The 20,236-nt window shown below is 34.2% G+C and overlaps 1 protein-coding gene across 2 annotated transcripts; it reads left to right on the forward strand.

Moving 5' to 3' along the window:
• The first annotated feature begins 5,874 nt into the window (after nt 1-5,874).
• coro6 (coronin 6) lies at nt 5,875-20,182 on the forward strand. Of its 2 annotated transcripts, none has more exons than XM_026195756.1 (11): nt 5,875-6,074; nt 8,150-8,349; nt 11,057-11,179; nt 12,718-12,847; nt 12,977-13,155; nt 13,238-13,357; nt 13,614-13,718; nt 13,795-13,940; nt 14,181-14,238; nt 16,535-16,762; nt 17,498-20,182. In XM_026195756.1, exons 2-11 carry the CDS (start codon nt 8,152-8,154, stop codon nt 17,618-17,620), a joined length of 1,410 nt encoding a protein of 469 aa, XP_026051541.1. In that variant the 5' UTR covers nt 5,875-6,074; nt 8,150-8,151; the 3' UTR covers nt 17,621-20,182. The 2 variants fall into 2 exon arrangements, with proteins under 2 accessions (XP_026051541.1, XP_026051540.1); XM_026195755.1 differs by lacking the exon at nt 5,875-6,074 and adding an exon at nt 6,390-6,408.
• Nucleotides 20,183-20,236: the final 54 nt, after the last annotated feature.

Genomic DNA, 20,236 nt, shown 5'->3' on the forward strand with positions numbered 1-20,236 from the left:
TTATTCTCATCTCTAAAATCTGAAATATTTGGTCAGGTAGAAATTGCCTTTTGTGAGTCCACTCTATTGGTCCCGTCTTTAAGGGAGGGAGCCCTGTATTACTCTGAATGTATTACGGTACTTATTCTTACTGTTCAGGACATAGTTAGAAAGATCCTATTTTGCTTATTACATTTTTGAATTTTAGTATGTGTAGTGTGTATGTTTGGGAAATTAAAAATATTGAAAGTTACAAATCTCAAAAATTCCAATTCTCCAAAGGGAGATGTTTCCTCTTTTTTTTTTTTTTTTTTTTTTTTTTTTTTTTTTAAATCCCTTTTCAAGAACTACAACAAACAGCTCGTTTGGACTGCAGTGTTGTTTTCTGGGTTTTGTGATGTCACAAAGCGTCCTTTTAGACCATCATTAAAATAAATTCCACCTACAGAAATTGGAATGGTTGGGGGGTGGTGAGGGGCGAGGTAGTGGTTAGAATGTTTGGCTGAGTGCATCAGACAAGGTTACCACGAAGTGCTAGCATCAAGTTTTCTGCTATAGTTATAGCGCCACCTACTGGCAACAGTAATTTACATGTTTGATGCACTAATAGCAATAAAGTAAAATATGCCATTGTGTGCTAAACATGCTAGAAATATGCTCAAACAGGATAGCAACACTTACTTAGTGCTAAAGCATGCTTTTAATGCCATGAGACTGGAAGTTGCTGTAACTCTTATAGAATAACCTATCTGCCCCAAATTGCACGTTTAATAAGAGTCCTGGCATGAACAATCTAAAAGCCATTATTTAGTTGTAATTTTAGCGCCACCTGCTGGCAACAGCACATTTCATGTTTTACACTAACTCAAACATACCATGTTCAATCTGCACCAAATTTCACATATTTGATAAAAGTCATGGTCTGAACACATCTACACAACAACATTCAATTAAAATCATAGCGCCACCAGCTGGCAGAAGAAAGTTTGGCACATATAAATGACTGACATATTCTTCCTATATTTATCACTTTGAATGCATATTGCCCACCATTAGCTGTTTTCCTAAAGCCACAGAGTGGTGGTGAGCAAGGGTGCGAGGACCCTTTCATTGCTGCTTGCTGCTTTAATTTAACTTAAACCTGACAAAACTCTTATTAAAGTGTAAAGTAATGCAAAAAAGTTACAACAAACCAGCTTCAGGAAGCATCAACAAATGTCAGGGGGGCTATAGCAAAGGTATCACCTGACTATTTGTAGGATTGATTGTATATTTTAAACGTCCATGCAACTGATTTATACTTAAATCAAGGGTGTGAAATGCAGGGGTTTACACTGTGTGCTTATGGCCACCTGACCTCAGTGTGTGCTCTCACTTCAATCTATAGCCCTGTCACCGACCAGAGAAAAATAGCCCGACACTGAGAGTCATTTCGAAAATAGATCAGACCGCCTTGACCCCCCTGCCCATCACTATGGCAAGCTACTTTCACATTTAACATTATGATTTAACATTAATTTGAATTTCTAGTTATTAATCCTATAGTGATTAATAAATATTAAAGGACAATATTATATGGTTCTCTGGTATACTTGATTCTGACTGGTCTGTTATAACATCCCAAGATCTGCAGGCTACAGAAAGCAGGTCCTTTTATAATGTTTTTGTATCTCACCACAGACTTCCTTTGTTAATTTCCTGCAAAAGCAAATGCTATTTTCCTTCAAGTTCCTTCAAGGGTGGGTCCTTCAAGGTATCTTGGAGAGTTGAGGTGTCCAAGTCGCAACATCTAACTACTGGGGTGCCTCAGGGCTCAGTTCTTGGACCACTTTTCTTCTCTGTCTACATGGCATCACTAGGTTGTCATTCAGAAACATGGCTTTTCATATCACTGCTATGCTGATGACACTCAACTCTACCTTTTATTCTATCTTGATGATCCGACAATATCTGCTTGCATCTCAGCTTGTCTAACAGACATTTCATGCTGGATGAAGGACTGTTACCTTCAACTCAACTCATTGTTTCATCACAATTTCACCATCCAGTTAGACACATCAACCATAACTCCTTCAAAAACTTTGAAACCTTAAAGTTCTGATTGATGATCAGCTGAATTTCTCAGACCACATTGATTAAAACTGTCCGGTCCTGCAGATTTGTTTTATTCAACACCAGGAAGATCAGGCCCTTTCTTTCGGAACATGCTTCACAACTGCTTGTTCAAGCTCTTTTACTGTCCAGGCTGGACTATTGCAATGCTCTCTTGGCAGGTGTTCCAGACAGTTCTATCAAACCTTTACAATTATTCAAGACAGCGTCAGCAATATTTGTAATTAACCAAAAAAGAATGCATGTCACACCTCCGTTTATCAATTTGAACTTTCTACCAATAGCTGATCGCATAAAATTTAAGGCATTACTGTTTGCCTACAAAACCACCACTGGCTCTTCACCCCTTTACCTAAATTCATTATTCAGACTTATGTGCCCTCTAGAAGCTTGCATTCTGCAAGTGAATGTTGCTTTGTCGTGCAATCCCAAAGAAACACAACATTTTTAATTTACTTTTAAATGAAATCTTCCCTTCTGGTGGAATGACCTGCCCAACTCAATGCGAGCAGCTTTAGCCATCCGAGTCTTTAGCCATTTTCAAGAATCGGCTGAAAACACATATCTTCCAAGGTGTTTTATTTATTTTATTTTATTTTTTTACCCATAACTCTAGCACTCTCTATTTTAATTATATTCTTAAAAAAAAAAAAAAAAAAAAAAAAACTTTCCCTTTAGACTTGCACTCTGTTCATTTACTGCTTGTTTTCTTAATAAATAGTATTTTTGCATTCTATCAATTAGTTTTCTTTTTATTTATTATGCAATTAACAAAAGCAAAAAAGGCCTCTAACACGCTTGTTCTGTTCTTTTTCTATTCTACATATTTTCTTTTTATTGAACCTTGCTACGTTTATTGCGTTAAGCTAACTGAGACTTGTTATAGCACTTGCATATCATATAGCAATTGTTTGTCTTGCTCATTGTTACCTAGCAGTTATAACAAAATTAACCGCTGCACTAACTATTGACTTAGATACTGTAATGTTCAAATAGTTACTAGTATTAATTAGTATTATTATTATAATATTATATAATACTATAATATTAGTATTATACACAGTATTAATTAGGTATTCGAAGATAAGGAATAAGTACTAGTATATAATATGTAATAGTAACAAATAGAATTGATGCTATTCACTACTGAAGATAGGATTTAATCGAGAAAAAAAAAAACATTTAAAGACAGATGTTATACACTATTGGACTACTTACTAGTATCCTAAATATTTTAGGTGGGTCATTCTACAGAAACGTCCACTTTTGGTATGGCAAAATGTCTTAAAATGTATTTATTTTTCTAACATTTAAACTTAGACTACATTATTAGATTACCTTTTGACTTTATGAATACATATAAATGACAGCTTAATTATTTTTCTCTTTAGCTTTTTTTGCAATTATTTCAAGACCACAGGAACTATTTTTTGTCACTGGTGTTACCTTCTTTATCAATAAAAAAAGCTTTTATTAAATATTTTTTCTTAATATGTTTTTCAGCACATGTAGTCAGAGTTACAGAAAAATAATGAAAATGCAAGAAATAATGAGATTATGTTTCATTTATTTAATTTGAAAAAAAAGAAACACACCAGGTAACACCAGTGACAATTTTCATGAAAAAAAGCATTTTACAAAATGTCTGCTGTAAGGTATCAAACCATATATTGTCAATTATTGCATTACTCACTAAATTAAGTAGTTTATTCCATTTTTATTATTATTGTTTTTTTTTTGTTTTTGTTTTTGTTTTTCTTACAATTCCCTAACAATAAATAGGTCATACCAGTGACGTCAACTAACAGCTTTAAATGAAATCTTGAGTTACAGTTTTTTACAGACGCTAGGACACATTTCTCAATACTTAGGTCACTTTTGCAAAACTCTTCACACAGTGAGCACAACAGAAGTCTATGTGGGCTAAACTGAGGATCAATTATCATTGCTTTGGCACAAAATTCATTCAATGACTACATCTCTCAAATTTCATGAATTCTTTTCTCACTCACACACAACAACTGTCAAAACTCTTTGTACGTACAAGTCAATTTGCACATGCTTACATACTGTTTTCAAAACTGTTAAACTGATGTTCAGAACAATAACACAATACAAAACTGGATAAGACAGCAATTTGCTACATTTCTACAGTAATATTTGAATGAAATATATCTTAAATCTTAAAATTAAATGCTATAATAACAATTGGACAATTAGTAGATTAGCATTACTATTATATCTGTATCAGAGGATGGTGTGCATACAAATTCTTCTATTTTGTAATTACTCAGTGCAAAAAAAATAAAAAATAAATAAACTACATAAAATATTGATGAATTCTGCATCATGTCTGATTCATTCCAGTAACATATATTGCAGTGAATTATAAACAGAGATATGTCCTTGTTTTACACAAGAAAACATTGTATAATGCTACATGTTGTTATTGTTTTTTAGGTCATTGTTTTGTGGGTGACAAAGTGTGTTTGTCGGCTGTCAACGTTTGCTAGTGTTCTGGAAGAATGAGTTGATTTGAGACCTGAAGAAAGTGTTTTGGTAGTTGTAGTGCATTTTGAATGTGAAATGAACTGCTTTGCCAAGCTGAAAGTTGGTTAGGAGAACTGTGTGAAGAGTTTTGCAAAATGTGTCCTAGCGTCTGTAAAAAACTGTAAATGAGAACATTTCTGATAATTGAAAAGAAACAGTGGACTTAACATGGGCTTTTTCATAGATCTTTAGAAAATAGGAAGGAGGAAGTCAAGTGATGTCATCAGTGTGAATGTTCTTTTTTTTATTTTTTTTACAAAATGACAGATTTTTGTCAAACGGTAACACCAGTGACACAAATCCAGAGGACCACTGTTTTCACTATTTATTTTATAATATTTATTGAGCCTTTTATTTTATTATGCCATTTATATTATATATTTGATAGTTATGAATAAAGTTTGGTAATTTAAATGGTAGAAAACTTTTGATTTTGACTGCAAAATAAAGCACTTTCCCTGTGTACATGGCTGTGGGAACAAGCGCCTAACCTGATTTTACCAAGTGAGACATGGTCCTGGGACAACATCGTTGTTGACCCTGGAACAACATTGTGATTAACCAATCAGATTTGAAGAACCAGTTTATAGATTTTGTGAAGTTTATGCTTAAAATCAGTGTTTGGTGCTTGTACATCAGTGTCATTCATCTATCATTTCCTCTGATTTTAGGGATTACTCATGGTTAAGGTTAGGTTTAGGTGTAGGGATATGGTTAAGAATATATTTTTGGAGTCGAATGTTGTTCCAGGGTCAACAAAATATGTTGACCTAGGAACACATCGGACTTGGCAAAATCAGGACGTGCGGGAACAAGCAGTTTAGTGGTTCTTGGAATTCTTTATAATTAATTAAAAACAAATATTGCCACAATTATGGTAAAACAACGTCTAATTGTTCAAATAACACATTGTTTTATTTTAATATATATATATATATATATATATATATATATATATATATATATATATATATATATATATATATATATATATATATATATATATATAAAATTGTAACCCTCATTTGTTTTTCAATTGTAATATTTCTGTAAAAGCTAGGGACTGAAAAAAAATTGACGTTTCTGTAGAATGACCCAGGTAGTAGCCTACTTGTTTTTAAGGGCTAATTGTTAAATTTGCTTGCCATATATACACCCCTGTCTGTGCACTTCTCCAGCCCCCTGTCCACCGTTTTCTCTCTCTCTCTCTCTCTCTCTCTCTCTCTCGCTCTCGCTCTCTCTCTCTCTCTTCTCGCTCGATATTCAGGAACGACTAGTGAGCAGCAACGCGCACTAGTTCTGGGAGTCCGCACCAAGTTTGTGACTTGGAATAAACGAGACACTTCTAAAAAGCGCAGCGTCGAGAGGAGCCTTAACCCGTCTAGTGATAGGGGAAGAGCAGATTTAAAGACGTATATTCCCCAAAGACAGCGGTAAGTGATTTATTTGATTGACAGTTACGCAGTTCCTCATGATAGAATGCTGCATTGTGACGACACGCGCTTTTAGTTTTTTGGAAAGTTTTTGTTGTGACATTGTTCGGAACAGGCTGTGACATCATAATAACATATCAGTGCGCACGTTCTGCTCGTTCAGTGAGTTGCTGTAGGACTATAAATATAATTCAAGGCCAGGTGTGCGCAATGCTTATTGTGAAGAATAGCACACGCTGTATACGTTGGCAGTGTATATTTCCATTCTGTCCCTTTGTAAATATGGAAGGATCGCGTCTGGAGGGGACAGAGGGGGAGACACTTGGGCAGTTTGGTATGACTATATTTGGAAAGTGACCGTGTCTGTAGACAGTGAGGGGGGCCTTCTCACATGGGACAAACTGTTGTGTGGTTTAAAGATACTGCATTCTGATGGGGATTTAACAGCTCTAGCTGCCTATGGGGTGTATTATCAGTGTCAATTGCGTTTTTTGTCAGTTTAAAATTAATAATAAGTGTTAATTGTGATTTCACAAATTTTGTGGCGTGGGGATCCGGAATGTATGTATGTGTCTCACACTATATATTAACATTTTCATCTATGCTATGAATTAGTTAAAATTCTAACTTGTGGATGTATAAATTAGAGATAAGTGCAAAGAACCTTGTTGTTAGTTGACTTCACTACCGCGTGCATTGTAAAACTAAGAGTAAGTATGGATGTTTTAAATTGAGTACACGAGTCAAACATGCTTGTTCAACATATTTTATTATGTCCCCAAAATGATAAACAAATTGGAAACATTTTAATTAACAGCAGCCAAGATTGGAAACAAACATAAAATATGTAAAATAAGTAAATATACACTAAAAGCTTTAAAACTAAGCAATACACGTCAGATAATATATGATACTTTGACATGTAAATCAAAGAAACATATGTGACTGTTACATATCAAATGAAACAAAAACTGGCTGAATCAGATGATACCAGTTCTAGATAACATTAATTAAAAATTGATATTTCTGTTCCTTCAATTTGTGATGTAGTGACAGCTCCAGCTTGAAACACCTGTTCGCTGTATCACTGTGCAGCACCAATAATGTTGTCATTGTTCTTGTTGCATAGCAATGTTCTGTTCTATGTCAGAGTCTATATATGTAGTATCTGTCTTGAAAAATATTTTAAGGAATATTTGCATAGTTGTTTCCCATGCAACGATTTTATCAAAGATGTCTCATTCTTGGGAGACTAATTAAGATGAATGCAAATTATAACATAAGTTAACTTTTACTTCCTTAGCTCAGCTTAGTTTTTTTTTTGTTTTTTTGTCCTTTATATTAACTTCTGTGGTCTTTATAAACTTTATAAATATTTAATTTAAATATTTTTGTGTCAGTGAAAGGCAGAGCTTAACCTTAAGAAAATGTTGATTTTCAACCTCATAAATATTAAACAAGCTGCTTAATTTTCTATTTATTTTGCAACATTGACATTTTGTGTTGAATCAGATTGTGTGTCTGTTTCTTTGTGTCCATCATCTATTGCTTCCACAAATAATTCTCTCTACAACTGTGAAAAGAATTTTAAAAGGACGTAAATCTTCTACGATGTACATTAATGTTTATCACAGTTATACCTGTCACCAAAAAATGTCCTCATTATTTTCAAATTATGATTACCATTATTAATGTTCATAACAATATGCATAATGTGTATAGCGATGTGTATTCATGTATGTTTATATGAAGATTTAAAACTTTAAACAGGCCATTATTTAGGGAGTAATAAATACCAGAAAATAATTAATTAATAAAGCAAAGCAAAATTTTACTGTCAATGTCATTAACAAATATGTTTTTTAATAAATTATCGATAATTACAATTGAATTATACATTATTAAGCAAGTTGCAGTCAAATATGCATTTAATTTAATTTAATTTAATATACATTTAACAGTTTGATAGGGATTGCTTAGCAGGTTTTCCACAGTGTGTACATCAAATCATTCTTAAATATTATGTTATTTAGACTATTTTATGCATATTCAATATGTGTCTCTGTTTTTCACAGCCATGAGTCGCAGCATTGTGCGCCAGAGTAAATTCCGGCATGTTTTTGGGCAATCGGTGAAAGCGGATCAAAGTTATGATGATATCCGGGTTTCCAAAGTGACATGGGACAGTTCCTTCTGTGCAGTTAACCCAAAGTTTCTGGCAGTTATAGTGGAGTCCAGTGGAGGCGGGTCCTTTCTGGTTCTGCCGCTATCAAAGGTGAGTGGCTTGAGGAGAAAACTACTTAAACATGTACAATGTTACAGCCTTTGTCTACTCTTTCATCTTCACGGGGCTATATTTATGGGTATGTTTGTTCAAGAGCCTCAGCCGTGGCTCATGTGAAGGGAGCCCATCCCCCACAGGGCTTCCATTTCACCCTCATAGAGGCAAAGTTTTGAACCCCATGGAAACAGGGTACACAACTTGCATATGTTGTCTAAATCTTCTTCTGTGACATACCGAAGCTAGGTTTAGAGATGATAAGTAAGCGTTTTTGAGTTGATGTAATCCCAGTCATGCATTGCCTTCTCTTTTTATCTGTTACTTAGCAGCTTGCATTTGCAGTATCGGCAAGCCAATGGAAACCAGTATGCCAATATGATGATACCATTATAACATTTTATCACAAATACTGATGGAACTATGAAAATAGTAAGCATGATTTACAACATCATATTTCTTATGAAGTCCAGTAAAATCATATTATTAGTATCATTATAGTCATTATATCATATCATTAGTCATCATATGGGTTTATATCTTCTTTCTTCTGTCATTTGCTGGTTTCTTCTGAATGCACCCATATGTACTAGACATTTCCACCTAGTAGAGCTACTATAACGGGTTCATCATTAAACTGACTAAATATAAACTAAATATAAATTAGATTATGTGTAATGAGCAACTATTTAATTTAATTTGATAAGATTGTGTTCATCAAATTCAACCCTGATACCAAATTGTGTGTGTGTGTGTATATATATATATATATACACACACACACACAATTTGGTATCAGGGTTGAATTTGATGAACACAATCTTATCAAATATATATATATATATATATATTTTTTTTTTTTTTGAGAATATAGAATGAGCTATTCTATATTATTTGGCCCCTATATTACACAAAATGAGTAATTTTGTCTAATATTTTGTTTGAAAATTGTGTGTACTAACTGTCTTTAAAATAGTAATGTTTGGGACTACTGTATAAAGATCGGTAATGCTTTATTTTAAAGTGTCCTTGATATGTTACATGGACTTCTATTGTAATAACAATAAATTATCCATTATAACATGAAAGTAACCCTAAGACAAACCCTAATCCTAACCCTAACCATATAGTAAGTACATTTAGTTAATCAATATTACTCAGTACTTAAATGTTAATTACACTGTAACAAGGACACCTTAAAATAAAGTGTAACTTAAAGTTCTTATAAAAATATAATTTTGATGAAGGTTACAAACTCAAACAGGTCTTCCATAATGGAAACTATTGTTGAAATATTTAGTTTGGCATTAAAAAGCATCTTAAATTACTTCTAGTTGTTGCTAATGCATGTGTGACCTTAATATATTGATAATATATTGATCCACAGCAGCATATCACATCATTATTTTTTTTTGTGTGTGTGTGAGAGAGTTTTTCTTGATTCTCTATGGGTCCATGGTCAGTTAATGCCCTTTTAGTTTAGCCTCTGTCGAGTCACGAGCATATATCAGCAGGCTTTGAAAGATACCCTATAAATACCCAGGTAGCCATCTCCTCTGCACTCAGTCTCAACAGGCCAAAAGAAAAACTCCCTTTTCAACGCCTCATCACAGAGCTATAAATACACACCAGGAGAATGAGGACAGGAGGGACTGGAGGAGGAGCAGCCGAACACAGAACCAACACGTGCTCACACCAGCTCCACACAAATAAGAAAAAAACATTCGAAGAAGTTACATCAGAATCCCTAAAGAATAATTATGATTTGATAACATCAGTTTACAAATACATGCCAGGGACAAACAAGAAGTTAAATATTTTTGTGTCAGTGAAAGGCAGAGCTTAACCTTCAGAAAACGTTGCTCGTCAACCTCAGAAGGTCAAAATAAATATTAATAAATTTTCAATTTATTTTTCAACATTGACAATGTTATTCACATTACAAAAAAAAACATGGGAAATATCTACATTAAAAACCCAGGTTTATGTGTTTTTGTAACACCAAACATTAAATAAATATTTATTAAATAAATAAATATTTCCTATTAATTAAATATTTGTTTGATATTTTTTAAACCGTGGTAACATGGTTGAATGTAGCTTTCAATTTCTGTAAAATTGGAGAAAATAGAATGAACCTGGGTGATGCTTCCTGGGTGTCACTTTTTAAAAAAAATTCCATGTTTTCTAATATGTGGGAAATTATACAGTGACAGGGCTGTGCATGTTCATTTAAATATGCATGGAGCTAAAAAGTTTAAAGTTTTTGGATGACAAAAGATGACACTGGTAAAAAAAATTACTATATATATATATATATATATATATATATATATATATATATATATATATGGTTTTCAAAAAATATTAAGCAACTCTTCAATATTTATAATAAGAAGAAATGTTTCTTGAGCATCAAATTACCATATTTGAATGATTTCTGAAGGATCATGTGACACTGAAGACTTGAGTAATGGCTAGTGAAAATTCAGCTTTCTCATTACAGGAATAAATTACATTTTAAAATTTACTGAGGTAGAAAGCAGTCATTTTTAAATTTCAGCATTTTACAATGGTGTTTTTATACTTTTTTTGATCAAATAAATGCAGACTAAGAAAAAAAGTCTTACCAACCCATATACTGACTTTATATGCATCCCAATACTTAACATTATCTTTTATTCTTTGTTTTAATATGCTATAGGTGGGTCGAGTGGACAAAAACTATCCTCTAGTGATTGGACACTCAGGGCCTGTTCTAGACATTGACTGGTGTCCTCACAATGACAATATCCTGGCCAGCTGCTCTGAAGACACCACTTCCATGGTAATCATCATGACAGACATTCATAAACATCTCTATTGCCTGCCAGCCAATAGCCTTGAAGTCATGAACATGTTTCGGTTGCATTTTTACAAACAAATGAAGCATGTCTCCATATATACCTACTCACACTGGAGGGAACGATCAAGGTGACAGACAATAGTGTTAATATGAAGGGTGATGACTGGAGTTAACGGTTCGGGCATGGGACTGGAGCTGGTATTTATAAACATGTTAGAAAGGCACTCTTGGCCAGAAACCTGTTCACAAATAAGCCAGTGGAATGACAGACAAGGAAAGATGGGTCTAAGTTGTCTGTAGAGATGAGTCATTTCATTTTCAGAACACACTGCAACATGTGCAAACATTTCTGTATATAGTGACCTCATGAAGTATTTGGACGCCTAAGCCACACTTAAAAGTGTATAAATGTCATTGCATTAGATAAAAATAAACAAATAAAATCTAAGTTACATTTATCTTAAAGGTAACACAAAAACAGTATCATAGTAAATCCTACACCAGATTTATTTTCAGTGTATGTCACAAAATTAAGATAAATAAAACTACAACTTTTAGAGCACCTGTGTGAACCTGATCAGAAGTGGTTCAGAAAAGTGAAGCTGCTTCTGAGAAAAGCTCCAGAAGTAACCCAAGTACTGCAGTGGCATTCAAATGTTTTAAATGTGAGTATAAAATGCTGAAAGTATTATACGGTCTACTGAAAACAAATATAGGATGCTTTTGCCCAAAGTTAATCAAGACGATATAGAGGTATTATATATGAAGGATATTAGTGCTGTTTCATTACATTACATTACAAACATGAATGGCATGCACTGTATGCACTGCTGTTAGAGGAGGTTAACTGCAGCTGTCATCTGTGCTGGCATTGCTGCTGTGCTCACTGGTTACCAGAGGAACTTTCCTACAATGCACTACAAGCCAATATATAAGATAGTTTAATCCAATTACTGTAATGATAATAATAATAATAATAATAATATATATATATATATATATATATATATATATATATATATATATATATATATATATATATATAAATATATAGTTTGAAGTTGCAAATAAAACAAAGATTACTGCAAAATTTTATCTACACCTGTTGTTTTTCAGTTTAGGCTGAAAGATTATTTTTGTTTAAGTACTATTAGGATACTACAGAAAAAAATAACCAAAAAGAATTTGCAATAAATACAACTAGCATCATTACACAATTGTATTAGCAACATTGTGGTCAATCAACCTTCCACAGACTTGATGAAGTTTGAGTAGTGTGCGGGAGTTTTATTAAAGCAGTTGAGCATGTATGTATGGCTTTACAATATGTATTTTTGTGTGTTTTTTTTAATTATTTGAAATAATTATGTTAATAAATATAAAAAATGTTAAGGTCTTGCAGGATGATCTAAACTTTTTTTTTTTTTGCAATTAATTATAATCAAATATTAAATACTTTGAAGTTTGTTGAGGCCCCCCTGTTTGAGAACCATTGCGCTAATAGAATTGTGTTTACTCAGGTATGGCAGATCCCTGACCACACTCCCTCTCGTCCCATCAGCGAGCCCATTGTGGTGCTGGAGGGTCACTCTAAACGCGTGGGCATCATTAAATGGCACCCCACTGCCCGCAACATACTCCTCACTGCAGGTAAAGATCAGAACAATAGACATCAACTTCTTACATTAAAAGTGTATAATAATAAGATTACTTAATTTCGTAGGAAATAAATTAGGAGCAGTGGAAAGTATGTTTCCATTCAGTTTGCTTTTGTCTCAGGCAGTGATAATCTGATCATCATCTGGAATGTGGGCACTGGAGAACCCTTGATGACACTGGATGACCATCCTGACCTCATCTATAACGTCAGCTGGAACTACAACGGTAGCCTGTTCTGCACCACCTGCAAGGACCGTCGCCTCCGAGTGTGCGATCCCCGGAAAAACGAGGTGGTGGCGGTAAGTATTATAGTGGAGAAAAGAAGAAAAACCTCACAGCTCTTTGTAAACATTAACATTATGGACATTTTTTCTTCTGTAGGAAAGACTGTGCCCACATGAGGGTATCCGGCCAATGAGAGCCATTTTTACCAAAGAGGGCAACATTTTCACCACAGGATTCACCAAGATGAGCCAGAGAGAGCTTGGCCTGTGGGATCCGGTAATGGATAGTATATTTACTTACCTTCATGTTATTCCATACCCATTTTGCTATGGTTAATCTTCAATTCAAATTGAAATATTTTTAATGAATCCTGAGAACCTTTTGTCCCTATAAGGTCTAGGTTCATTTAGGCATTTAAGACTCATTAATAACTAATTTTATTGAATTCATTCTATACATTTCAATCAGTTTTATTTAATTTCCCTTGTTAACTTTCAAATCACTGATGGTGTTCATTTCTGTCTTTGTGTAGACTAATTTTGAAGAGCCCATAGCACTACTTGAGCTGGACACAAGTAATGGAGTTTTATTGCCTTTTTATGATCCAGACACTAACATTGTGTATCTCAGTGGCAAGGTATGACTTCATGTTTCATCTTCATTTGTTATAATACTCAGGCTGGCACTGTAAAGTTGCTTCTGTGTCTCCACAGGGTGACAGCAGTATTCGGTATTTTGAGATCACAGAGGAGCCTCCCTATGTGCATTACATCAGCACATTCAGTAGCAAGGAGCCACAGAGAGGAATGGGCTTCATGCCCAAGAGAGGAGTGGACGTCAGCAAGTGTGAGATTGCCAGGTCAGTTTTGCATGGTTATACTGATTGATTAAAATATGTGTTAGTTACTTTAATATGTACAGTGTACAGAAATACTATATATCTACATTACCATTAAAAAGTTTGAGGTCAGTGATTTATAGTTTTATTCAGCAGGGACACGTTAGATTACACAAAAGATTTCTATTTCAAGTAAATACTGTTCTTTTAAACTTTGAGCTTTGAGCATTCCTAAAGCTGAACCTTTATTATTTCTCATAGATTATATAAACTCCATGAAAGAAAGTGTGAGCCTATTATGATGACAGTACCCAGAAAGGTAAGCATTTACTCTTTGTTTAGGGTTATTTCAAACCTGAACCACTATGAACATAAAATTAAAGTACTGAAAACCAAAAATGTATTATATGATGCTGAAGTACAGCGGCATGCGAAAGTTTGGGAACCTCTTGCAGAATCTGTGAAAATGTGAATAATTGTAGCAAAATAATGATCATACAAAATGCATGTTATTGTTTTACTTAGTACTGCCCAGATGTTTACATATACTTTACAAGACTGAAATGTACTTAGCTGTTAGTTCACCCAAAAATGAAAATTCTGTCATTAATTATTCACCCTCGTGTCGTTTCAAACCCATTAGACCTTTGTTCATCTTCAGAACACAAATTAAGATATTTTGATGGAATCTGACATCCATAGACAGCAATGCAACTGAAATGTTCCCAAATCCCAAGTCCAGAAACAAAGAAAGGAGATCTGTAAAATAATACATGTGGCATCAGTGGCTCAACCACAATTATACGAAGCTACAAGAATACTTTTGGTGTGCAAAAGAAAAAAAAAATGCCTTTGTTCAACAAATAATGTCCTCTGCATCACCCTGGTGCCACGTTGGAGAATATCCATAAACATATGCTGTTCTGTGTCAGCTGCATCATGCCAGACACGTTTCCTACGTTGTTGTGATTTGATCTGAATGGAAACAGCGTATCCGGTTTACGGATATTTTGGGGTGAACTAACCCTTTAATACTGTGTTTGGTTACCTGGATGATCTATGACTGTTTTTATTTTTTAATTTTTTTTATGATGGCTGTTTATGAGTCCATTGTTTTTTCTGAACAGTTAAACTGAGCACTGTTCTTCAGAAAAATCCTCCAGGTCCTGCAGATTCTTCAGTTTTCCAGCATCTTTTGCATATTTGAACCCTTTCCAGCAGTGACTGTATGATTTTGAGATCAATCTTCTTACACTGAGGACAAATGAGGGACTCAAACACAACTATTAAAAAAGGTTCAAACATATACAGTACTGATGCTCCAGAAGGAAACAAGATGCATTTTGAACAGGATGAAGATGTCCAAAATGTTTCTTATTTTGTTAATATATATATATATATATATATATATATATATATATATATATATATATATATATATATATTTCCCATTAAGTACTGCTCTTCGGGAGGAACAGAAGATACTTGCATGTTTTCTGGAAGACAAATTAAGTATAGTTTACCTTGATCTTCAAATTCAAAAAGTTTTCACCCCCCGACTCCGCACAATATGTAAGATTTTTTAATTGAAATAGTCAAAAACCAGTTCAACAGTTTTGTATATTTTGCTGACTTGTGTACACATTATCCCAAATGTTTAGAATAATGTTTAAATCCAGAGAAATAAGCAATTTTAACTAATGACATGGACTGTGTCCATAGTGTCATTGTGTCGGCTGCCAATGATGTCATAACCCCTCGATTTCTGGGGGAACACCAAAGACACTATAATATGTTATGCGTTTTATTAGACAGGTGATGACGGCACAGAGTAGCATTACAACAAGACTTTCAGATGTGTCTAGTATGATAAAACAGCGCTGCTTTAACCCACATATGCATGACCGGAAGTAGTGGAAGCAGTCGAATCTTCCATAGTAAAAGCTCCGCTGCTTTCAAGCTGTGTGTCACGCACACAGCTTGAATATTTTTTATTTTTTTTTATATATATATATATATATGTCCTCTAGCTGCGAAAACTTACATATTGTGCCTTTAATGCACCTTGTTTCCCTCTGGACCATCAGTGAATGTTTGAACCTTTTTTATTAATAGTTGTGTTTGAGTCCCTCAGTTGTCCTCAGTGTGAAACGATGGATCTCGAAATCATACAGTCAATGCTTGAAAAGGTTCAAATATACAAAAGATGCTGGAAAACTGAAGAATCTGCAGGACCTGAAGGATTTTTATGAAGAACATTGCTCAGTTTAACTGTTCAGAACAAACAAGTGACTCATGAATAACCATCACAAAACAAAACAAACATTCGTAGATCATCCAGGTAACCACATGCAGTATGAAAAACCAAGGGTTACTTTAATGATTGTCTTTTTTTTTTTGGTCTTGTGGACTATATGTAAACATCTTTTATGTAAAATATCTCAGGACAGGACTAAATAAAAAAATAACATGCATTTTGCATGATCGCTCTTATTTTGTTAAAATTACTCACATTTTCACAGATTCTGCAAGGGGTTTCCAAACTTTGGCATGCCACTGTATGTAAAATCTGTGCGGCCAATTACATCATTCTCTTTCTGTTGTTATGATTCCAGTCAGACCTGTTCCAGGATGATCTGTACCCAGACACAGCAGGCCCAGAGCCGGCTCTGGAACCTGAGGAATGGATGCACGGACAAGACGCAGACCCCTTATTAGTGTCCATGAGGGATGGTTATGTTCCTCCAAAGACCAGAGAGCTAAAGGTGGCCAAGAAGAATGTTCTAGACAGCAGACCTGCAACACGTAGAAGCATGTCTGCCGTAGATGGAAGTAGTTTGCCCGTAAGTAGAATGTCTTGCTTATCTTTGGCCTTAAAATACCTCCTTCATAACTTTGTTCCTTCATCAACTTTATTACTTACATTTCTTAAGAATCAAATAGGGCTGGGAATTTTATCGGTTCATTTAAAAATAAACAAACAAAAAATACATTAACATTATAACAACATAACATCATAACAACATATCCTTACAATGCTTTTTGCTGTGGTTTTGAATCTATAATGCTACGGCATATTAATGTTTTAGCTGTAGATTGATGTCTGATATGATGAAAAAGCACCATTAAATTATATCATTCAAGTTTTTTAATACTTTGTCATTGGAACAAAAAGCATACAGTGTATCAATTAAAATCACAAATGAATGACTTAAATGAACTGGTTGATTCACAAATGTATCACTGAATCAGTCAGTCAGTGACTCGTCTTTTTTTCTTAATATTCTTTGGATCATTTCTTTCAGGTACTTTGAAATTATGTAATTTGTTGAAATGATTTTTGGAAACCACAATCTGTATCAGAATCATTTAATTTCTTTTGATTCCCATCTCTAGAAGCTAAAAATCATTTTCCATTTCCAAATTAAGCCTGTCCTTGACTTGCTCTTTTGCTTTTTTCCCTCTCTTTTTTGCTCCTGTTCATCCTCCTCTTACTGTCACTACGCTTCTCTCTTCTATCTCCTCTTTCCAACTGCCATCTTCTTCTTTGCTTTCTCTCAATCTCTTTCAATCTCTAGCCTCAGTTGTTGGAGAAGCTTGTTGAGGAGATCCAAAATCTGAAGGCCACAGTTCTTTCTCAGGAGAAACGAATCTGTGACTTAGAGAATAAGCTCTCTAAATACACTAATGGTACAGTCTGAATAAAGTTCTCATCCTGTGCACACTGCCCAACTCACTGCTAACCCCTTACAACTAAAGTATGAGCACAGATAGGCCAAGCCACCTCAACTCACCCCAGCTTTAATCAACACCGTAACTCCGGTTCAACTGGCTGTACCGCCACTTGACTTCTTGACTTCACAGGCTTTTTCTAAATGTGAATAAATCACCTATACAGTAGTTACATTTCAATTCATTAGGAGGTTTAATTTGGCAAAGGCACTTATAATGCTCGTGCTGATGCTTTGTAGAATTTTTTTTTTATATATTGTGTAGTAGCTCACAATATTAGCCATATTCCTTAAATGCTTAAGGAATATACCAGGAAGAATTTATGTCAGCTATGCAAAAGGTAGGAAAAACCACCTTCATTTTAGGATTTACAAATCCTTTAATGTACATACTGCTTTTTACTATTCAATGCTGACAAAGAATGACAGAAGAAATGTAGCTACAGCTTTCTGTAGTGGTTAACAGTCACAGTGTCTTTGGTAGTCTCTGTCTAAACATACCTCATTGTAAAAACCAGGACTTGGGATCAGATGGTAGCATATGTAGCTCTTATTTGGTCAGCTCTGGACAAGCAACATCTAAAGCATGACTATAATATGTCAGGACAGTAGCGGGCTCATTAATGCTGCCAATACACTACACGATTTTGAAATAATCAGAGTGCTGTTCTTTTCACACTGCGCTAACTTTTTGGGGTATCATGAAGTTGCTGTGCTTTGCACATAACATAACAGATCTGTGACTGTGGGCCACACATCAAACAATTTCAGTAGGAACAATCCCCATTTCTCATTTACAAAATGCATTTGCGAGAAGTGATACAGGATCTCACATGATATCATGCATGAATGGAATTATGGCGTGTAACTGGTATTTCTTCAAATCAAAATGGTTATCAAGAAGCTTGCAATCTACAAAAACTGAAAAATACGAATATGGAGAAGAGACTGGTTGAGAAGATGACTTCTCAATATTTCCCTTGCGCTATATTTTGTTCTCCTCACATTATCTGTAGGTCATCGCTAATGTCATTTCCAGTCAAAACACATTTCACACTGCAAGATTTCATAGTGGCCCAGATATTTAGCCTGCTAATTAATTTTCAGGCATTAGTGCTTTTCTCAAATTGTGTCTTGCTCCACTTTATTACCTTGCACTATATGGTATTCACTCATGTGAACGAGCACTGATTTGCCTCAGATTTAAGGCTGACCTCCAGAAAAACCTTCTTGTTGGGGATCTCCAGAAAAAATAGGTCCTAAAATCTTGTAGTGTATATCTCATTGCCATTTTATCACAGTGGAATAGTTCACCCAAAAATTATGTACTTTTAATTATGTACTTTTCTTGATACACTGATCCTCATATTGGTCCAAAGTATTAAAGTTTGTTTTTTGGTAAAATATTAGAGTTATTGCTAAATGTCCAAGCTGCTGTTTTCCATACACTGAATGTGATTGATTACTCAGTAAGTGGAGTAATCAAAAATGACAACAAAAAAAGCGGAACATGAAACTCGTGCGCTATATTCCGAAATGTTCTGAAGACTTACAATAACTTTTTGTGGGGAACAAACATGGCATCACAAGATGCATCATGCCATCAATGCCATGGAAGATATTTGGTTCTTGCACAGCAGATTTCACAAATTTTAACATCTTTAAATCAAAGCAAGCACATAAAATATATTTGAGAGCAGAAGGAATTAATAATAATGAACTGTTCTTCATAGAAAATGTATAGACCACATAGTTTCAGAAGACTTGGCATATAGTGTATGTGTTTGTTGGTGTGTATTAGTATTATACTTTGGTTACACTTTATTTTAAGGTGTCCTTGTTACATTGCATTTATTAACTTAAGTAGTGAGTAATATTAATTAACTACATGTACTTAGAATATGGCAAGGGTTAAGATTAGGGTTTGGTTTAGAGTTACTTGCATGTAATTATGCATCATTTATTGTTATAGTTATTATTATAATAGCAACTACATGTGAAGTGTAACAGGAACACCTTAAAATAAAGCGTGACCTATACTTTTTTTTTTATGAAATTTTGAAGATTGACCGAATCATAACACACTTTCAATGCATGAGAAAAACCAGCTTGAATTCTAGATTAGATTAAAACGTATTTAAATGAGAACTAAATTTTCATCTTTGGGTGAACAATTCCTTAATGCAGATGCAGGTGGCTCCTGGGAAAATCTTTACATAAAGATATCAAATGTAAATCTAATGAGCAAAGTATGTTTGCACAGACAAGATTATCTCCATTTGTCTCTCTTTGTAAGACTGCTTGCATTATTGACTCTTAACATGCTACTAACCTCTCACTTTACACACCTCTCTATTTCCAGCTTTGACCAACACAATTAAAACTCATGTGGCTTCTGAAATTAACACTTCAAAATGTATATATTATTCTAAAAAACATGAAAAAAAAAGCAAAATATCAAAACCAAAGACATTGTTTTATGTTTATGTAGAGGATATTATGGTTTGAATAAAACCTTTTGTACAAAAAAAACAAAGTTTCCATTGTTGTATGCAGTCACTTGCTCATAAAAATGCATGGACACAC

Source organism: Carassius auratus, chromosome 21 (genome assembly GCF_003368295.1).
Source record: "Carassius auratus strain Wakin chromosome 21, ASM336829v1, whole genome shotgun sequence".
NCBI classification, from domain to species: Eukaryota; Metazoa; Chordata; class Actinopteri; order Cypriniformes; family Cyprinidae; genus Carassius; species Carassius auratus.

What these genes read in the sequence shown, in the direction of transcription:
- coro6 (XM_026195756.1), top strand. Translation starts at nt 8,152, where the DNA reads ATGAGTCGCAGCATTGTGCGCCAGAGTAAATTCCGGCATGTTTTTGGG. An exon ending in CAACATACTCCTCACTGCAG is followed by an intron (nt 12,848 to 12,976) that starts GTAAAGATCAGA and finishes CTTTTGTCTCAG; the next exon opens with GCAGTGATAATCTGATCATC. An exon ending in GGAAAAACGAGGTGGTGGCG is followed by an intron (nt 13,156 to 13,237) that starts GTAAGTATTATA and finishes TTTCTTCTGTAG; the next exon opens with GAAAGACTGTGCCCACATGA.